Source organism: Aristolochia californica, unplaced genomic scaffold (genome assembly GCF_029961685.1).
Source record: "Aristolochia californica isolate CCGP_79_NKW_82.1479 unplaced genomic scaffold, dmAriCali1.0.hap1 SCAF_11, whole genome shotgun sequence".
In the NCBI taxonomy this organism is placed as follows: Eukaryota; Viridiplantae; Streptophyta; class Magnoliopsida; order Piperales; family Aristolochiaceae; genus Aristolochia; species Aristolochia californica.
In genome coordinates, this window is record NW_027181782.1 from 29997714 (window position 1) to 30016443 (window position 18730).

At 36.3% G+C, this 18730-nt stretch overlaps 1 protein-coding gene across 1 annotated transcript; it reads left to right on the plus strand.

The window, feature by feature from the left end:
- Nucleotides 1–53: 53 nt before the first annotated feature.
- Nucleotides 54–13312, plus strand: LOC137944127 (probable serine acetyltransferase 2). The gene is made up of 10 exons (XM_068789662.1): nucleotides 54–533; nucleotides 1096–1293; nucleotides 1450–1509; nucleotides 1659–1754; nucleotides 1864–1888; nucleotides 2148–2242; nucleotides 3482–3648; nucleotides 4071–4144; nucleotides 4229–4288; nucleotides 12886–13312. The coding sequence occupies exons 1-10, from the start codon at nucleotides 303–305 to the stop codon at nucleotides 12909–12911; spliced, it is 1032 nt and encodes a 343-aa protein (XP_068645763.1). The 5' UTR covers nucleotides 54–302; the 3' UTR covers nucleotides 12912–13312.
- The last annotated feature ends 5418 nt before the right edge of the window (nucleotides 13313–18730 follow it).

The window sequence follows — 18730 nt, forward strand, 5'->3', positions numbered from 1 at the left end:
TCCTGAAGGCCACCTCCTCGCGTGTTTTTTTTTTTTTTTTGCCGCCACAGAAACAAAATCGAAAGTAACGACAGATTCGTAACATTCGCAGCACTGGACGGCTGAGTGGCCTCAGCTGAACTTTCTGCTACCGCCCCACTCTTCCCTCCTAATAATTTAACACGAATAACAAGTGGCGGAGTCGCAGGGAAGAAACGAACTCGGCTCTCTCGCTCTCTGTCTCTCTTCCTTCCTGATTTGCCGCTTAGGGTATCTAAAGATCTTAGTAAACTCGCAGGGAAAATTTTCTTGGGTGTATTAGGATGCAGAGAATGTCTAGCTCAGAAATGAGTTGTACCTTGGTACTCGAAGAGGAAGGAGAAGAGGGAGAGAAGCCGAAGATTTTTAGGTACCGGGCGGAGAAGATTTTTCCCGTTTATGCCATGGGAAGGTCGAATTCGATCACGGCGGCGCCGGCGAAGGTGCCGATATGCAATTCCGACTCTTCGGAGGATCCTATATGGGATGAGATTAGAGCTGAAGCTAAGTTAGAGGTATTTGTGTCTCTTTTTGCTTGATATTGATAGTTATGTTAGTTAACAGGAACTCTTCAGTTTGTTTGGTTTTGTAGTTTGGTCAATTTTGTTATTCATTCTATGGGTGTTTGAGTTTTTAGTTCGCGTTTTAACTCTTTCAGTCACTTTGTTTATTGTCTTTTCTTATTCTAGATAAATCGTGTGTGAAGTTATTCACTTTTTTTTTTGGCCTTATGTTAAGTGGAGTGAATATTTGTTTTTTGAGGGTTTTTTTTTTTTTTTTTAGACTTTTGAGTTTGTCGAATCTATAATGTGGTGAGGAATTGGTTTTCTGAAACCTTGAAAGTGATTTTTTTTTTCTTTTTGTTTCTCGCTTCTTTCTACTGGGTTTCAGGTTTTGGAATATATCTTTAACTCATGCAGCTAAATCATAAAAGCGGTGAATTACGTATTTATTGCGTCGATTTCTAGAGTTTGATGGTTGTGAGTTATGACTGAGCACGCCTATTTAATATTCTTTTTTGTTGCTGCATCACTTTGGTTTGCTTCGCCACTTATTTAGTGTTTGCGCATTAATCAGGCAGAAAAGGAGCCGATTCTGAGTAGTTTTTTGTACGCTAGTATTCTCTCTCATGATTGTTTGGAGCGAGCCCTGGGATTTGTCCTTGCTAATCGACTTCAGAACCCAACGCTCTTGGCGACACAACTTATGGATATATTTGACGATGTCATGATGCATGATAGATGTATTCAACGCTCAATTCGCCTAGATCTCCAGGTGATTCTAGTGCCGCTTAAAACATTTGTATTTTTTTCTCAAAATTTTATTTTTTTTAAACCTCTTTATTTCATTATTCATCTATATTAAGAATCTTATTTCATTAGCTTGATGGTTTCATATTCCCTTCTAAACTGTGTGAAGTGTTTGATTCAGGCATTTAAAGATAGGGATCCTTCTTGCTGGTCATATATCTGGGCGCTCTCGTACCTTAAGGTATGTACTATGTGTAATACGTTCAGTACAATCCATTGGTTGGGAAAGAGTGAATCCTTTTCCCAGAAAACAATGTCAGACTTCATTAATAGGGAAAGGTGTAAACTGGAAATTCATTTATTCACAGGAATTTACTTCATTGTCTCTAGGGCTATCATTCTTTGCAATCATATCGTGTGGCACACGCTCTGTGGAATCAAGGACGTAAAGTTCTAGCCTTAGCAATGCAAAGTCGCATTAGTGAGGTACTTTCTTGATTAGTTTTCCGTCAACTGCTTTTAGTTTCTATATCAGCAAGAAGTAAATGTTGTTTCTTTTCTTTCTACTAATGTTCTTTTCACTTTATCCATGTAGGTCTTTGCTGTTGATATTCATCCAGGTGCTTCCCTGCTCTTTCCCCTGCTTTATGATATAATTTTTGACACTTAATATGCATTATATGAATTTGATTCATTTGACGAGACGAATACAAAAGGATAAGCTTTAGCTCTTGTTGGTTACCATCACAAAGATAATTATATAGCATGCTGATGCTTTCACTTCCATTTCACATACTTCTTGCATGGATGGAAGGTTGTTGTTTCCTGAAGGAGTTTGAACAGTTGACTTAGGGAAGTTAAATCCTTTTGGCTATGCAGCTGCAAAAATCGGGGAAGGAATATTATTGGACCATGGGACAGGTGTAGTTATTGGAGAAACTGCTGTTGTAGGTAATCGAGTTTCAATAATGCAGGCAAGTCGTTAAATCTTTCCTTCCCTTATTATTTTCTAAAATGGTATTACTTTGGCTAAAAAATGTTGGTTATTAGATTTATTGTGGAAATTGGACTTCTACTGAGCCAGTTTATGTTGCGGTTTGCTAGCTTAGGGTGATTATCCTTGAGTATTAAAGTTGCGCATGTTCCTCTCAAAATGACTTACTCAAGTTAGTAGGTATCTTTCTATCTAATAATCGTAAGATCTTCAAGCCCAAACCAACTCGGGACTATTCTCCCACACACTATAATTCTCATTTCTAACTACTAGCTTTCAACATGGAGTACATAAACTATAGACTAGGAGAATTAGTTTTTTATTTACCAACACTCCCCTCATGTTTAAGTTTAAACAGACAACTTGCCTCACATAGATACTCAAGCGATGGAGAACACACACAAAAGGACACATGGACCACAAACACGGACTTGGATTGGCTTTGGTACCATTTTAGTGTTGGGCCAGTTCCTCCAAAAATGACTAGTCGAAGTTGTGAGGCATCTTCCCGTTTATAAGCATATCTTCAAACTCAAATCAATGTGAGATTCTTCTCCCATGTGCAAGATTCCCACTTCAGAAAAGTAGCCTAGACTTGGAGCATGTGCAACTATAAATAAGGGGGCTTTCTTTCCCCCCACCAGAATTGGGCATATTGAAACCACTACAAGAGTCAACATCTTCTTGTAGCAGCTTGTCAATCTGGTTTGTCAGATAATTATCCAGATAGCTAAGTTGACTTGTGCATTCACATACTGATTTTCAGTAATATCTTGGAGGGAGATTAGCTGCTTGTGGCCATCGATTCTTTTCTGTTTAACCATCTGATTCATGTGTCGCTAAGGTGTTCTATGGTATTCTGTTGAGCCTATACAGCTGTTACACCCAAACTACCATTGTCCAATTTATAACCAGGCAGCATCATTCACTGAGTAAAACTTTTCCTCACCAGAATAGTACCTTCCTTTTGTGCTTTTGTATCTTTAGTTCCTAGGAAACTCTGCCAGGTTGTCCCTGGAGCTTTGCACTCTATAAATAGATCGGTCCTGTCAATGAAATAATATGGATATTCTTGGGTACCCTCAACCTTTCTCATAGCTGTTTTACCATGTCTCCTCTCTGTCCCTCTCCAAGCCCTTCATCTCTACATTTGGTTTAGTCTTTCTATATAGAAATCTGATTTCTCTAACAGAAGCTTTTTCTTTTCTTCTTTTCTTAGGGTGTAACGCTTGGAGGAACTGGAAAAGAAGTTGGAGATCGTCACCCCAAAATAGGAAAAGGTGCACTAATTGGTGCTGCTGCAAATATCCTTGGTAACATTATAATAGGTGAAGGAGCTATGGTTGCTGCTGGGTCCCTTGTTTTAAAGGACATTCCTCCACACAGGTAGAAATTCAAGCTCTGCTAAAGTCATTTCAAAAAACATTTGCCAAGTTCTATAATAGACAAACTTGTGTTGCTTGATAGCGGTGGTGCTGACTTTGGCATATTCTTCCTCTTATTAAAATTAGATGCAGACCTAGTGGCAAAAATACTTTTACAGAGCCTCTTCAAAATTATATCATGAGAAATTTAGAAGAGAAATCCAAAACATGCAATCAGTATGTTTTATATTTTTCTTCTAATCTGGATGATATGGTTTTGCAATGCAAGGCTCTATTAGTTGTCATAGTTTTTATGAAAATATTCTGTTCTGGATTCACTGTAGGTGCTGATTAAAGGTTAATAGCAATGTTGTCTTGATAGGAATTGATTTTTATTAGTTCTGACTTATCTATTGTTTTTTCCTCTTATTTTTTGGTCTAAAGCATGGCTGTGGGAATCCCTGCAAAGGTGGTCGGATATGTCAGAGAACAAGACCCATCTCTAACTATGAAACATGGTTTGTTAGAGACTATGTTTTACTTCTAAAACTAATCTATATATTCTTCTTTCAGTTGACTCATTTTATTGTCATCATTTGCAGATGCTACAAAAGATTTTTGCAAATTTGTAGCCGTGAGTTCTGTTGATGGGAGATCCAATGGTAAGATATTTGGCCCATGTTATACTAAGATTTACATATGCTAGTGACTAGCGATCAGTTGGTAAAGAGTAGTATGAGACTATTTTCCGGTGATAAATTGAAGGAACAATGCTAAGATGCACCTAGTTCTGATACTTTCACTGGTTGATTCATCTGATGTTGTTATTTGTCCACATCACTCATTTTGTATAGAACGATTTTTTTAGTTTCATTTCAGACCAGAAACTTGGACCAGTTCCAACCTTAGGAACAGCATTATAAAAGCAAAACAGCGGGAACTAACTGAGTCATCCTCGTTTTTCCCTTTGGTGGGTTCATTATAGACTGTCAAATCTTGCATTAAAGAGAAGAAGTGAAGAAAATAGAGTTATCTATTATATTAATCATATGGTAGGTGGAGAGAATAGAAACTTTATGAAAACTTAATGAAAGAAGAAGGTTTAAAGAGAAGAGATGGCGAGAAGAAAGACAGAAAAAGAAAAAGATTGTGTTGAATTCAGTCTAATTAGGGTGTCTGGTCAACCCTAATCCTCTTATTAAACATCTTAAGTGAATTACAAAGAAGAAGTCCATATTGCCGCCCATGACACTTATTCTATTTACAGTCATAAAACAGTAATAAAAATTATAAAAATTGCATCATTTGACTTCCCTAATTATCATCTTGCTTACTAGAACATCAAAACACAATTCATCATGGTAAAATTACTAAAATGCCCCAACACTCCCTCTCAAAATGGGGCATATATATCTACAAATCCAGTTTGGAACAAAAATTGATGAATGGTATGTTTCCAAGGGCCCTAGTAAACAAGTCTCGAATCTGTTCAGTGGTCCTTACATATGGAGTAGTCACTTTTCCGCTTAACATTGCATCACAAATAAAATACAATGTACTTCTACATGTTTGGTTCTTTCATGGAATATTGGATTGCTAGCAGTGAAGATTGTTGTTTGGTTATCACATTGATGTTGCATTGGACCACTTCCCCTCGTACCAAATTCCTGCAGCACAGATTTTACCCACATAAAGCTCATTTTCAGTTAGTGTCATTGCTCAATATTCAGTAATGATCAGGCAACAAAATTTTGTTTTTTACACTTTGAACTGACAATATTACCTCCCATAAACACAGTATTTTGTAGTTGATTTTTTGTCTAACTGCAATCCCCCATAGTCGGCATCTAAAAAACCTACAATGTGTAGGTTTCCATGTGGTTCATAACCCTTTACCAAGAGTCTCTTTCAAGTACCTCAAAATTCTTTGTGCTGCCTTAAGATACATTTTTCGTGGGAGTGTCCATAAACTTATGAATCCAACTGCAAAGGATGTGTCTGGTCTAGTAATAATTGCATAAATTAATTGGTCAACTAATATCCTATACATAGTTCTATCTCTAAATGGTGGCGATTAAAGTTCTATCTCTAAGTGGTGGCCTTGTCATCATGCAAGCTAAAGTTCATTTCCATAGGTGTGTTTGCAGCTTTTGCACTCAGTAATCCATGTTCACTTAGCAGATAAATCACATACTTCCTCGGAGATAAAATCATATAATTCCTCTTGCTTTTGGCTACTTTTATTTCTAGAAAGTATTTAAGTCTTCCAAGGCACTTTGTCTGAAAGAGCTACTTGAGATGCTTCTTCACATCCTCAATACCTTCAATGTCATCTCTAGTGAGCACAATATCATCTATATACACCACTATCATAACAATTCCAGACTATTAACCTTTTCAAAAAAATTCCAGACTGTTAACACATAATAAACAAGGAATGGTTGCATTGACTTATGATGAACCCATATGACATCATCACCTTATTGAATTTCTTAAACATGCTCTTGGAGGTTTGTTCCATATACACATCCTCCTGCAAGTCTCCATACTGTTAAATTTATGGAAAAGAGAAATACTTCATTGACTTCATTAACTTATCATAATCAGTGTACATGAACCTTTATTTATAATAGAGGAAGGTAGTAGAGTCCAATTACAATAAAACTACCTTTGTCCCAATTACACCTAAACTCTAACACTTAAAGATAAGTCCTAGCATAATTAAATAACTCAATATTGATAAAAGACAAACTTAACTCAAACTAGAATTCTTCTAGGACGTGACCATAAGATAAAGATGCATTTGTGAGTCCTTCTTGATCTTCCAACTTATGTGATAAGGATGCCAGCTCGTGGTAATCATGGTGGGTCCTACTTCTTATGGGCTTGGGCCCATCTTGTGGACCTTCCTTGGTCGTGTGACCCATCTTATAATACTTTTAGATATGTGGTACTTCCTTGGTTGTGTGGGCTTGGGCCCTATCTTCCAACACTCCCCCTCAAGCTGGGGGTGAGAGGACATCAAGAACTCCCAACTTGCTGCAAATGATGTATAAAATCTTTTTGTATAAAATGACTGTCCTCCAATCTTCCAACACTCTCCCTCACGCTGGTGCTCTCTTCCATGAGGCCCAACTGGCCAATTCAGGGAGGTATAACATAAATGTAATAGTAAGTTTCTCCGTCATGGTATCCCAACCGTTGACATTTGATATTTTTGACAGAGTATTATGTTCTTCTATCATGGAATCCCAACTGTTGACATTTTTGATATTTTTGATAGGGTATTAAGTTCCTCCATCATGGAATCCCAACCATTAACATTTGATATTTTTGAAGGGGTATTAAGTTCCTCCATCTCGGAATCCCAACCATTAACATTTTTTATATTTTTGACGGGGTATTAAGTTCCTCTTTCATGGAATCCCAACCTTTGACATTTTTTATATTTTTTACGGGGACAAATAAATAATGGTATGATGCCACATCTTCTTCAATAATAATGTCCCCAAAGAGACATAATAATTGCAGCTGAATATAACACGACCATCTTCCAAAACATAATGCAAACCAAATAATAAAATTTGTAAAAGAACCCATGAAATAATCCGATATAAAACTTTCTTCTTAGATGCACAAGCTCATTTGTGCTCCCCTTTTCTTGAATATTTTGGTCACATCAAACTTATCCACAACATATGGAATAAAATACCTCTTTCTTGTACTTCTTGTACTTCTCCCCCTCAAGCTGGGAGGTAATGGCAGTGATCCCAGATTGAACTAAATATCATAGATGTAACAATAAGTCCAAATAACATAGATGTATAAATAAGCCTTCAAACCAGGGAGAAGTGAGATATTTTCTTGATAAAGCAACTCAAAAAGTGACGCAAAACAATGAGCTTAAATTTGGATTTTTCAATGCAACAATATACTAACATGACCTTTAATTCTTCCGATTCGAATATATCTTTCAATATAGATCAGATTGACACGAACTTTTTTCCTTATGAAAGACTTAAATACCTTTCATCCAAGTATAACTTCTCTTCATAAAATATAATTATCAAAACATAAATAATCTGATAGATTTCGGTCTCTGTCATCTAGCCGAACTAAGTACTGTTTCTCCTTTTTTTCCAGAATGAACATTGACTATTCCAAGTGTTAAGTTGGGTCCAAGGCCCATCCCAAAATGACTAGCCAACTTAGGAAACCTCTTTACCAACTAATAAACTCAAGATCTTTGTACTCACTAATCTATGTGGGACTATTCCTTAACTCTCCCCTTCACATGTAGACCCTCTTTTGTGGCTCTACAAGTGGATAATTTAGGAGTAGGCAGTTTAGGTGTAGGCCCTCTTTTGTGGCTCTACAAGTAGATAGTTTAGGTGCAAACCCACATATGAGTACCCGCTCTGATATCATTTTAAGTTGGGTCCAAGGCTCATCCCAAAATGACTAGCCAATTTAGGAAACCTCTTTACCAACTAATAAACTCAAAATCTTTGTACTCACTAATCTTTGTGGGAATATTCCTTAACACCAAGATCAATATCTCTTTATAAAAAAATCATACTGAGAATTGGTTGAATAGGTAAGAAAATAGACTTACGTATCTTTATTTTGATATATAATTCTCCATATAAAGTCTCTATTCTTGATAGCAAAAAATACCTCGGAATTTGAAGCTTTCTGCTACTGCTTGAGCCTCTTTTTCAATCTGACCTTTGTTGCTTCCAATATTGATTTCTCTTTGCAGATAACCCAAATAAAAAATTGGTTAAATAAGTAAAATAATAGACTTACAGATATTTCTTTTGATATATATTTCTCCATATAAAGTTTAGTTCTTGATAGCATAAAATACCTCAGAATCTGATGCTTTCTACTACTGTTCAAACCTTTTTGCAATCTGACCTTCGCTCATTAAAATATCAATATCTCTCTATAGATAACTCCGATTGGAAAAAATCATTTTTCCTTGGAAAGTAGACTCAAATATCTTCCTGTCAATATATAATTTGCAATACAAAAATCTTAGTATAGAGGTAAAAAACGCAAAAAAAACTATAGGTGTAGGGGCTGAAAAAAAACTACGAACCTAGACTTAGGGTTTAGAGTTTAGAGAAAAGGATCTCATTATCTCTGTGGGTTGACCAAGTCAACTCACAGAACCCGTTCTGATACCATGTTGAATTTATGGAAAAGATAAATACTTCATTGACTTCATTAACTTATCATAATCAGAGTCCATGAACTTCTATTTATAATAGAGGAAGGTAGTAGAGTCCAATTACAATAAAACTACCTGTCCCAATTACATACAAACTCTAACACTTACAGATAAGTCTTAGCATAATTAAATAACTCAATATTGATAAAAGACAAACTTAACTCAAACTATAACTCTTCTAGGACGTGACTATAACATAAAGATGTCTTTGTGAGTCCTTCTTGATCTTCCAACTTATGTGATAAGGATGTCAGTTCATGGTAATCATGGTGGGTCCTACTTCTTATAGTCTTGGGCCGATCTTGTGGACTTTTCTTGGTCGTGTGACCCATCTTATAATACTCTTAGATATGTGGGCCTTCCTTGGTTGTGTGGGTTTGGACCCTATCTTCTAACACATACAAAAATACAATTTTTATATCAAGTTGGAATAGAGACTAGTTATATTCTGTTTTACCAAAACTAGGATCCAAACAATAATAAGTCGAGCTACAAGGGAAAAAGTGTCAAAGACATCTACGTCGTACGTTTGGGTGTATCCTTTAGCCACTAACCTTGTTTTATATTGTTCCACAATGTAATCGGTTTTATGCTTAATTGTGTAAACCAATCTACAACCAACCGCAGCAGTCCCAAGGGGCAAATCAAGACCCATGTTTTTTGAGCAACCAAAGCACCTATTTCCTCATCCATGGCCTTTTTTCACTTTGGAGAAGTTAAGGTATTCTGCATTTTAGTACGGAAAAGAATAATCAAAGGACTCATAACGAGAAATAGGATGTTGAGTACAAGATCGTTTACCTTTTTCGAAGCTCAATAGGAAGATCGAGGAATGCAAACATTAAATAAAAATAATAAAAAATACACACCACAAAGGAGAAAGATTTTTTGTTTTTGATGTTCTCCTATTGGTAGTCACCGCCCAAGAACTCTTGCTTAGGAAAATTTAACTAATAAGCTCTATTAGTTGAAACTTTACACTTAAAAAAAGATTCTGACTTTCTTTAAGCCTAGTGTAATGTCCAATTACACAAGACAAATCTCACTCAAGAGATTGTACAACTAGATTATAGTTTTATTAGGTTTTTCCTTTCTAGATTTGAGGTTTTAGAACACCTCTCAAAAGATAACTAAACAACACACAAATAAAAGGAAAAATTACACCCTTTTGAATAGGAGAGACAACCTTCTCCTAGAGAGTTTCAAGTCTCCAATCTTTTGAGCACAAGACTTGATGTAGAGGAGCTTGAGAATGCTAAGAATGTTGAGTGATTTGAGAAAATGATGTGATTTTGCAAAGTGTATAACTTTTTTTCGGTCAAAATGGGTTTGTATGAAGATTTCAAATGAATAGGCTTTTGGAGTGCTTTGAATTGCTAATAAAGGCTCACTTAATGCTCCATAACGAGTTTAGAGGCCTCTTTTTTTTTATTGTTATGAATAGAGCATATATTGATAAGAAAAAGAAGAAAATTACAAACCTAGCCTTGGGGGCTTGTCTCCACAACAAAGTGTTGGAGAGAAATGCCCGCCTTGGCCTGGGAGTCTGCTAGGTGATTAGTAGAACGCGGAATGTGATTCCATTTACAGCTTAACGGGGAAAATAAATTACATATTTCATTGAACATATCCCAATGACGCTATGGGGGTTGGCCATGGTTTACACACCAATTGATGACTACTTTTGAGTCGCCTTCAATATAAAGGGGACTAGAAAGGTGGCTAGAAAAGATTTTGAGCCCGTGCAAAAGCCCTGAGAGTTCTGTTGTGGTAGAGTCTGAGGTGCCAAGGGGGCCTGCATATGAGAAGAGAAGGTCACCATTTCCATTGTGGATAACACCACTGAATCCAGTTGGTCCTGGGCAGCCGAGAGCACTTCCATCAAAATTGAGTTTAGTGTGCCCGGGAAGAGGGGGGGCAAGAGGGCAGAGACATCCCAGCGACAGTCTACCAGTTTACTTTGAAGTTTGAGTCACCGAATTTTCTGAATTCTTTTTTACTAAGGAGCTAGACAGAAACTTGGCTAGAGATTTGCTCAGTCAAAACCTCAATAGGACAAATTTTGAATTTGAATTTCTTCCTATTACGTTCTTTCCAGATAACCCAGATTATATGACCAATGCAACAAGAAATTATCATTATACTTAACTTTGGGAGTTTGGAACTAACGAGAGAGAGGACAGTGTCAACAATGTTTCCGGAGGCATAGTATTGGAGGCCAATTTTGCTTAGAAGGGAAGTCCATACTAGGTAAGCAAGCTGACATGATAGAAGAATATGGGTTGCTGTGTTTGGAGCATTTTTGCAGAAAGGGCAGAGAGGGTCCAATATAGGGGTGCCCTGTCGAATTAAAGAGTCAGAAGTTAAGATTTTGTTTCTACAGGCAGACCAAATGAAAAATTTAGCTCGTGGAGGGGAGAGTAGATCCCAAGCATAGGTCTGAATCTTATTTCCCTCATTTTTGCCTGATTGAATTACTTGACGTGATTCAAATGAAGTGGAAATTATTCAACACTAACAACCTAATCTAATGAACTGAGTAATGCGGGAGAAATTCAAGTGCACTTCATTTTGGACTAACTCCCCCTAAGTGTGATTTTCTAGGGTCGGATTGAAATCTAGTGTAGAGGCATACTGAGAACATAATGTTTGGTCTATTAGATGATAAATAAAGTAGAGACTCTTCATTCTCCTATACAATTTCTGATTTATGTGTCTACTTGAGTTGTTCGAATCCAATTCAAGGGAGGGCCTCAGTTGCAAAATGCTTGTAATTGTGATACTATTTTGTTGGATGTTATGTACAAGGTGCAATTGCGGCTTGAGCAATGGTCTTCTTATTAGATTCATCAGGATTTCCTGTGGTGTAAGGGTCGTTTGTGTTGAATGATGAATCACTCAAGAGAGACACTTTTAGCTAATTCCCATTAGTTAGTTACAGCTGGTCATGAGAATGCACTCAAAACAGACTTAGTTCCACCTCTTTTGGCTAAGACTGATGTAGCATGTCAATATTTGTGGCTTCTTGGGATATTTTCTAGAGAGTTAAAAATGAGACAACCTCTCTTGCTAGGTTACCACAGGTATTATCTATACCCAATCTTATGTGGAAAGATATTTTCAATGAATTTCATCAAAAGGCCTACCTATATCTAGTGGTTACTTAGCTATTTTAGTGGTCATGGACAGGCTAACAAAATACGCCCATTTCATTGCTTTGAAACACCCATATTTGGCTAAGCAGGTAGCTGAAATTGTGACCAAAGAAGTGGTGTGCTTACATAGTTGCTGCCCACAATTGTCTTAGATCATGTTCTAATTTCTATAAGCCAGTTTTGGTTCAAATTTTTTAAGTTGCAGGGAACAACCTTGTTTAGAAGGACAAGGTTCTTTTGTAGGGCATAGACTGATACAGTTATTTAATATTTTATAATGTCGTATTTTGGTTATTTTGTCATTTAGTAGTTGAGGAGGGTGTTTTTTTTAATTTCAGTACAAATAAAGGCTTGTTAGCCATTTCTAAGGTCATATGGACCTGCTTATAATTTTTTTATTATTATTGATTGAAGTAATGACTACTCTAGCTAGTCTGCTTTTACCCAATTTTCTCTACTAACTTGAATTAGGAGAGAGCACTCCTCTCGAAAGAGTTCAACATAATTCTATCAATCTTCTCTTCCACTCTCAATTTTCTTGTATTAAGGTTTACAGGATACCTAAGTGTATCATATTCAATTAATCATATTTGATGTTGCTGAATCTTGCAGCATTTACAACTTGTATCACTATATCTCAGATTACTATTCTCCTGTGAATTGAGTTTGATTTTGAGCCACGCAATTCCGCCTCTCCTTCATCATAATGAATGTAGTTGTAAGAGATTTGGATTTGTTCAGCATTGAATTTAACCTTTTTACTCTGCCAAACCCTCTTATCCAAGTCCATGGTATCCTTGATTGCCCATCTCTTTGACAGCCCAATTGATTATCAGCAAGACTTACACTCGTTATCCTATGCTTGCAGGACTGCCGAGTTTAGAAAGAAAGTGATGGATAGATATCTTTGGTTTCGGATGTTTTACAGGGAATAAAATTCACTTCCACCCACGTCCTTGGAAATGGTCTTCAAGATGCCTTGGATCAGGCCAGACATCTGTGATTTTGTCCCGGATCATTCACATATAAAGTGCGAGGACACGGTCTGTGTTCATCGTTCAATATCCATGACATTGTCACACTGAGACTCTAGACTCTTATTCTGTATCGCCTTATGTAATTATTTATAATATGACCATGAGATTCTGTGGGAAGCTTCATCTACTGCTACTCGAGAGAAGAGGACGTGCTGTTTGAGCAACCAGAGATCATGAGCTAACCGCAGGTCTGTTACCTGATGTGTTTACGTCTGCCTTATAAATCTGGCACTGGGTGCTAAAGAGATTATCGTAGAACGTTTCACAAATGTTAATCGAAGCATAACTAATCATTCTTAAACATGGTTTTGTTAATGTTTTGTTTATTGGAGTAGTAAGGGAAAATTTAGATATGGTTTTGTTTGACCCAGCAACCCAACTAACCCTGGCCTAGCTGAGTCGACCATGGACAGGGATCTCTCCCTCAGCGAGGATCCACTTTAAGACGAAATACGCTGGACTGTTGGTTTACTGAATAACCTTTGAAGAGACTTTAACAATGTTCACCTAATATAAACAACGAAACTTTAAATAGAGTGGTATTGTTTACAGGGACTGACAAGCGGTTTTTTTTTTTTTCTAGTGCATTTTAATGTACTTGGCCACTAAAATGATAATAATGAAATTGCACGTAAAAAAAAATCTAATTACTATGATTATTATTTCTCTAAATGTACCTCTTTGAGTTTTAATGCATATTTGTTGGTGACTACTTTTGCGGAGTGCCTATTGTGGCATGTACCGCTTGACACAAGAATGGGGAAGTTATCTATTGTTTGGGCTGCAATTAAATGAATCGTAAGGGGGGTTAGTGTACTTTGAAAGTGAAAGTAAAAGTGGATTACTTTTTTGTGTTAGTGTGTGCAATAGAAAGTGTAGTGTAAAATACTTTTTTGTGTTAGTGTATTTTAGAAGATTGGGTTCAAGCCCACAAGTCCAAGGAAAGAAAACCCACACGTCTAAGTGGTGGAATAAGGTAAATAAGAAAATTTCTCATAAATATAGCACGAAGTTGTAAATACATGTCTTTTTTATATCTCTTCTTTTATAAAGTTGTAGCCCTAAAGGGCATTAAAAAAGTTATAAATAGAGGCCTTGGCTAAGAGGTGGAGCATTCAAACTCTCTCCTCCTTTTCCCCAAATTCGTCCAAGCTTTCCTTCTCTTGGTAGGCACTCTACATTTTCTACCTTGTCCAAACTCTCTCCCTTGGTGGTTGATCCCTTTTTCCTCTCTTCTTCTTCTTCTTCTTGGTTTTATCTAACTAGTTTTCAGGAGATCCTAAATTCTACATGGTATCAGAGCAAAGAGTTTAGGATCCCCCTAGATAAAGTATACAAGAAAATATTAATGAAGATCTGTCCAAGAACTTACTCATGAAAGAAGGTGTCCAACCATGACGAGGTAAGTTAATTCTAGTTATTATTTACATATTTTCCTTCTATATGTTGTGGTCTTGATTTCTAGATTACATCAAGACAAAATGGTCTTCATATGAGAAATTGTGAAGATTAATCTCTTGTGATTAAGAAGATGTTATAATTTTGATCTTTTTGTAGCTAAATTACAAGTTTGATCAAGATTGGTTGCTACTAGTGTTTTATCAAGATTGATGAATTGATGAACAAGATTTGTGATTTAGTACTTATGGGGGGGGGGGGGGGGGGGGGGTTGCACTAGAAAATCATATTCCAATGTTAGTGCCCCAAAATGAAAAATATGATATAAACAAGAGAACGAGTAACTTTTTATAATATACTTAAATAGAACATATACTTATATAGATAATTAACCAAAATAAACATGTTTACACACGTCTAAGTGATTTAATGTGTAGTATTAAAATATATTAATAAACTAATTAATAAAAGACTATATTATATTACTTAATGATTACAGTTTATTATAAATTAATATAATAATTACGGGTGACTAGAATAAATTATAAAAATAAATAAATAAAAGTAAAAATTAACATAAGCGAATATAATAAATAAATAAATTATTTTTTAATAACATAAGGTATATTTAAAATTAAAAATCACTAATTTAATACAATAATAAAAAATAAATATAATAAATAAATAAATATATTATTTTATCAATAACATAATATATATTTTTACGTATTATTAATTAATAATATATTGCCACAAAACTTAAAACCATTGGTTTAATTAATTATAGCAATGGGATAATTAAACAAAAATAATTTATCAAATGTTTACTTTAACAATATTTTAATTACTACTATTATATCACTAATTTAATACAGTAATTACAAAATGAATATACTAAATAAATAATAACAATTATTTTATAAATAAAAAATATGGATTATTTTACAAAATAAATATAATGAAGTTATAAGCTGATTTAATTTTTCCCAACTTAGGAAAATTTAAACCAGCGTCGTCTTCCTCATGGCGCCGATAATAGCAGGAGACAATGGCGAGCCAGTAGGCAACAACGACAGAGGTGACGCTTCGATGGTACGCCAAGAGGGAGAAGAGAGGGAGGTTGAGAAGCTCTGTGACAGAGACTTGGCCTCCCATGCTCTGCGACGAAGGCCAAGAGGAAGAAGAGAGGGAAGCCAAGAGGGAGATGATAGAGGAAAAAAAATTCGGGGCCGAGAGGGAGAAAAGCGGGAGAAAAAAAATTCAGGAGAGGAAGGTAGAGAGAGAGTGGGAGAACAGAGCGAAATGAGGAAAAAAATTTCATTGGGGGAGGAAGAGACGCATCCCAATCGATCGCTTCATGTGAATGATTTGAAAAATAGGTATGAAACACGATTCCCTGATTTTTGCTTGAGAAGATTACCATGCGTGATTCAAATGAAGAGGCGCTCATTCACCACTAACGACATAATCAAATGAATGGAGTACTGTGCAGGTAATCCATGTCTGCTTCATTTTGGACTAACCCCCCGTACATGTAACTTGGATCAATTTTCTATGAGTTGGAATTCCAACACATGTTGTTGTAAGTTCTCTCACACTTGGTGTTGTTCATGGGGTCTGGTTATTTAGCCGGATGATCAACATATGGTTAAATTACAGAATACACTTGCCTCTATTATTTTTCTGCCCTTTCTACTCTCTTAAACTCCAACAGTTGGTTATTTGGAAATTGGATTGACCCCCATGAGTTGAGAGTTATATGAGACTTGACTTGCTACTAAGGATCTCAAAGAAAGAAAATTGTGGTTCTTAAGTGTTTGGCCACATTTTTGGTTTTTGGATTAAGTCATAAGTTTTTCAATCTATCCCCTTGAGATTTTTTAAGGATATAAGAGGATTTGATTCATTTATGGATGATGTCTCCACTTGACATAAGCACAAATTCTTTGATGATTTAGTGCCTCATCTTGTGGAGAAAATTATATATCTCACTTTGTAAGTAACTGACTTGGTCCACGAATCCTTCAAAGTTGTATTTGTGGATTTTTTTTGACAACTTTTTCCAATTGATCTTGGTGTGGTTTAAGCATTTTCTTCAAGCTAAAGATTGGAAATACAAGTAGTAAGAGTGACATAGTCAGAATTACTACGATCCCCTTGAGGGGCCTCTCCAATTATCTTAGTTGGTCACAATCGGTACGACAAGTTCTCATTACTCGTGACTTTCTTAGTCAATTACACGAAACCTCTCCTCCGATTTAGCCTACCTCAAGTGGGTTAAATAAGATAATCTAGTTATTAGTTGGCTCATGAATAACATGGAAGAACATGTACCAAACAATGTGGCCCACTTGGAAACAACCAAGGATATTTGGGACACATGTGCTATGTTATACTCTAGCATGAACTATTTGCTAAAATTGTTTGATGCCTTACAAAATAGGCTAAATACTAAGCAAGGGGATAATATTCATGCATTTTGGCTCAATTTTTGGGTCTTCTTCAAGAATGGAAGATCGCTCAACCGTATTCCACCAATATTGCAGTTGAAGAAAGGTAACAGGAAGCCTTGGCAACAACCATTTGCTTGATGAATATCAAGACATATCTTGAAGTTGCTAAAACCAAACTTCTTAGTTCCTCCACACTTCCATCCTTTGATGAAATCAGTGTTACATTGCTACGGCTCCTTGATCCATCTCCTACCTCCCTATTGATGCTTCATCGGCTATGTACTTCGATACTAGTGGTACATCATCCACCAACCGAGGACACGACAAAAATTTTAGAGGAGGCCGCACAAGAGGTGGTAGAACGGGTCCTACCTACTCACGCACTGAGCCTCGCACATGCACCTATTGTGGTTGTCCAAACCACCATGTTGAAAATTGATAGAAGGTTCATGGCAAACCTGACTGTGCCACAACTAACCCAGCCTTCGTTAATGTTAATAAACAGAAAGAAAAGGTTGACTCCCAATCCGGAAAAATGACTCTCATAATTGAAGACTATGTCACATTTTAGAAGATGAAGTCTATTATGGAGTCTTCCCTTCCACCTTTACCTATGGCTGCTACCACCATTGCCTCAGATATGTTTTCTTCCTCTTCCTCCTCTTCATCTTGGATCATAAACTTTAGGGCCTCCGAATATCTGTCAGGTAACAAACAAATGCTCCATTCTTTATCTCCATGTCTTCCACATAAATTTATTACTGTTGCTAATTGTACACAAAACAGAGTACTTGGCAAGGGCTCATCGTCTATTACATCTTCTATCCCTCTTCAAGATGTCTTATTTATCCCTCAATTTCCTTTAAACTTACTTTTGGTTAGTCAAATCACAAAAAATCTGAATTGCTCTGTCACCTTCTCACCCTCTTCTTGTACATTTCAGGATCTAACTACGAAATGGGTGATTGGTGACAGCCATGAAAAAAGGGGTTTGTATTACTTCAACCTTCCACCATTAGTTGTACTATCATCCTTTACATATGAGGCACAATTTTGCACAACTGGCTTGGCCATCCAACTGCACCTTCCCTTCGTCATTTACTTCCATTGTTAAAGTCCCTCTCTACTTTCAATTGTGAGACTTGTCAATTAAGCAAACACCAAAGGAGTACATATTCTCCTTGAATTAAAACTACAAGCGTTGCTCCTTTTTCTTTAGTACACTTTGATGTATGGAGACCCTTGTGTGTCTCTAATATTTCTCATGTTAAATACTTTGTTACGTTTGTTGATGATTTTACCAGTATCACTTGGTTATATCTCTTTAAAGAACGATATGAAATAATTACTATTTTTAAGACCTTTCATGCTATGGTGTTAAACTTAGTTTGGGAAAAAAATTCAAATCCTTAGGTTTGATAATGCTAAGGAATATTTGTCTAGTGAGTTTTAATCCTTCTGTGAGGGTAATGGTCTTATCCATCAAACATCTTGATCCTACAGCCCTTAACAGAATGATGTTACTGAAAGAAAGAATCGTCATCTCCTTGAGGTTGCTCAGGGCCTCCTCTACTCCTTGAAGGTACCTTACTTTTATTGGCCTTATGCTATACTTACAACCTGTTTTCTTATCAATAGGTTACGTTCATCTGTTATTAGTCATAAAACTCCTCACTATGTATTATTTCCTGGTGAAGACCCATTTTCTCTTCTTCTCAAGGTTTTTGGATGTGCATGCTTTATCCATGTCACATCTCCTCAAACGATTAAACTTGCTCTTCGTTCTACGAAGTGCCTTTTCTTGGGGTACTCTCGCACCCAAAAA

Bases quoted from the DNA above. Each gene is read 5' to 3' on its own strand.
- LOC137944127 (XM_068789662.1), top strand. From the start codon at position 303: ATGCAGAGAATGTCTAGCTCAGAAATGAGTTGTACCTTGGTACTCGAA. The intron at 2,243-3,481 runs GCAAGTCGTTAA...TTCTTTTCTTAG, and splicing joins ATCGAGTTTCAATAATGCAG to GGTGTAACGCTTGGAGGAAC. The intron at 3,649-4,070 runs GTAGAAATTCAA...TTTGGTCTAAAG, and splicing joins AAGGACATTCCTCCACACAG to CATGGCTGTGGGAATCCCTG.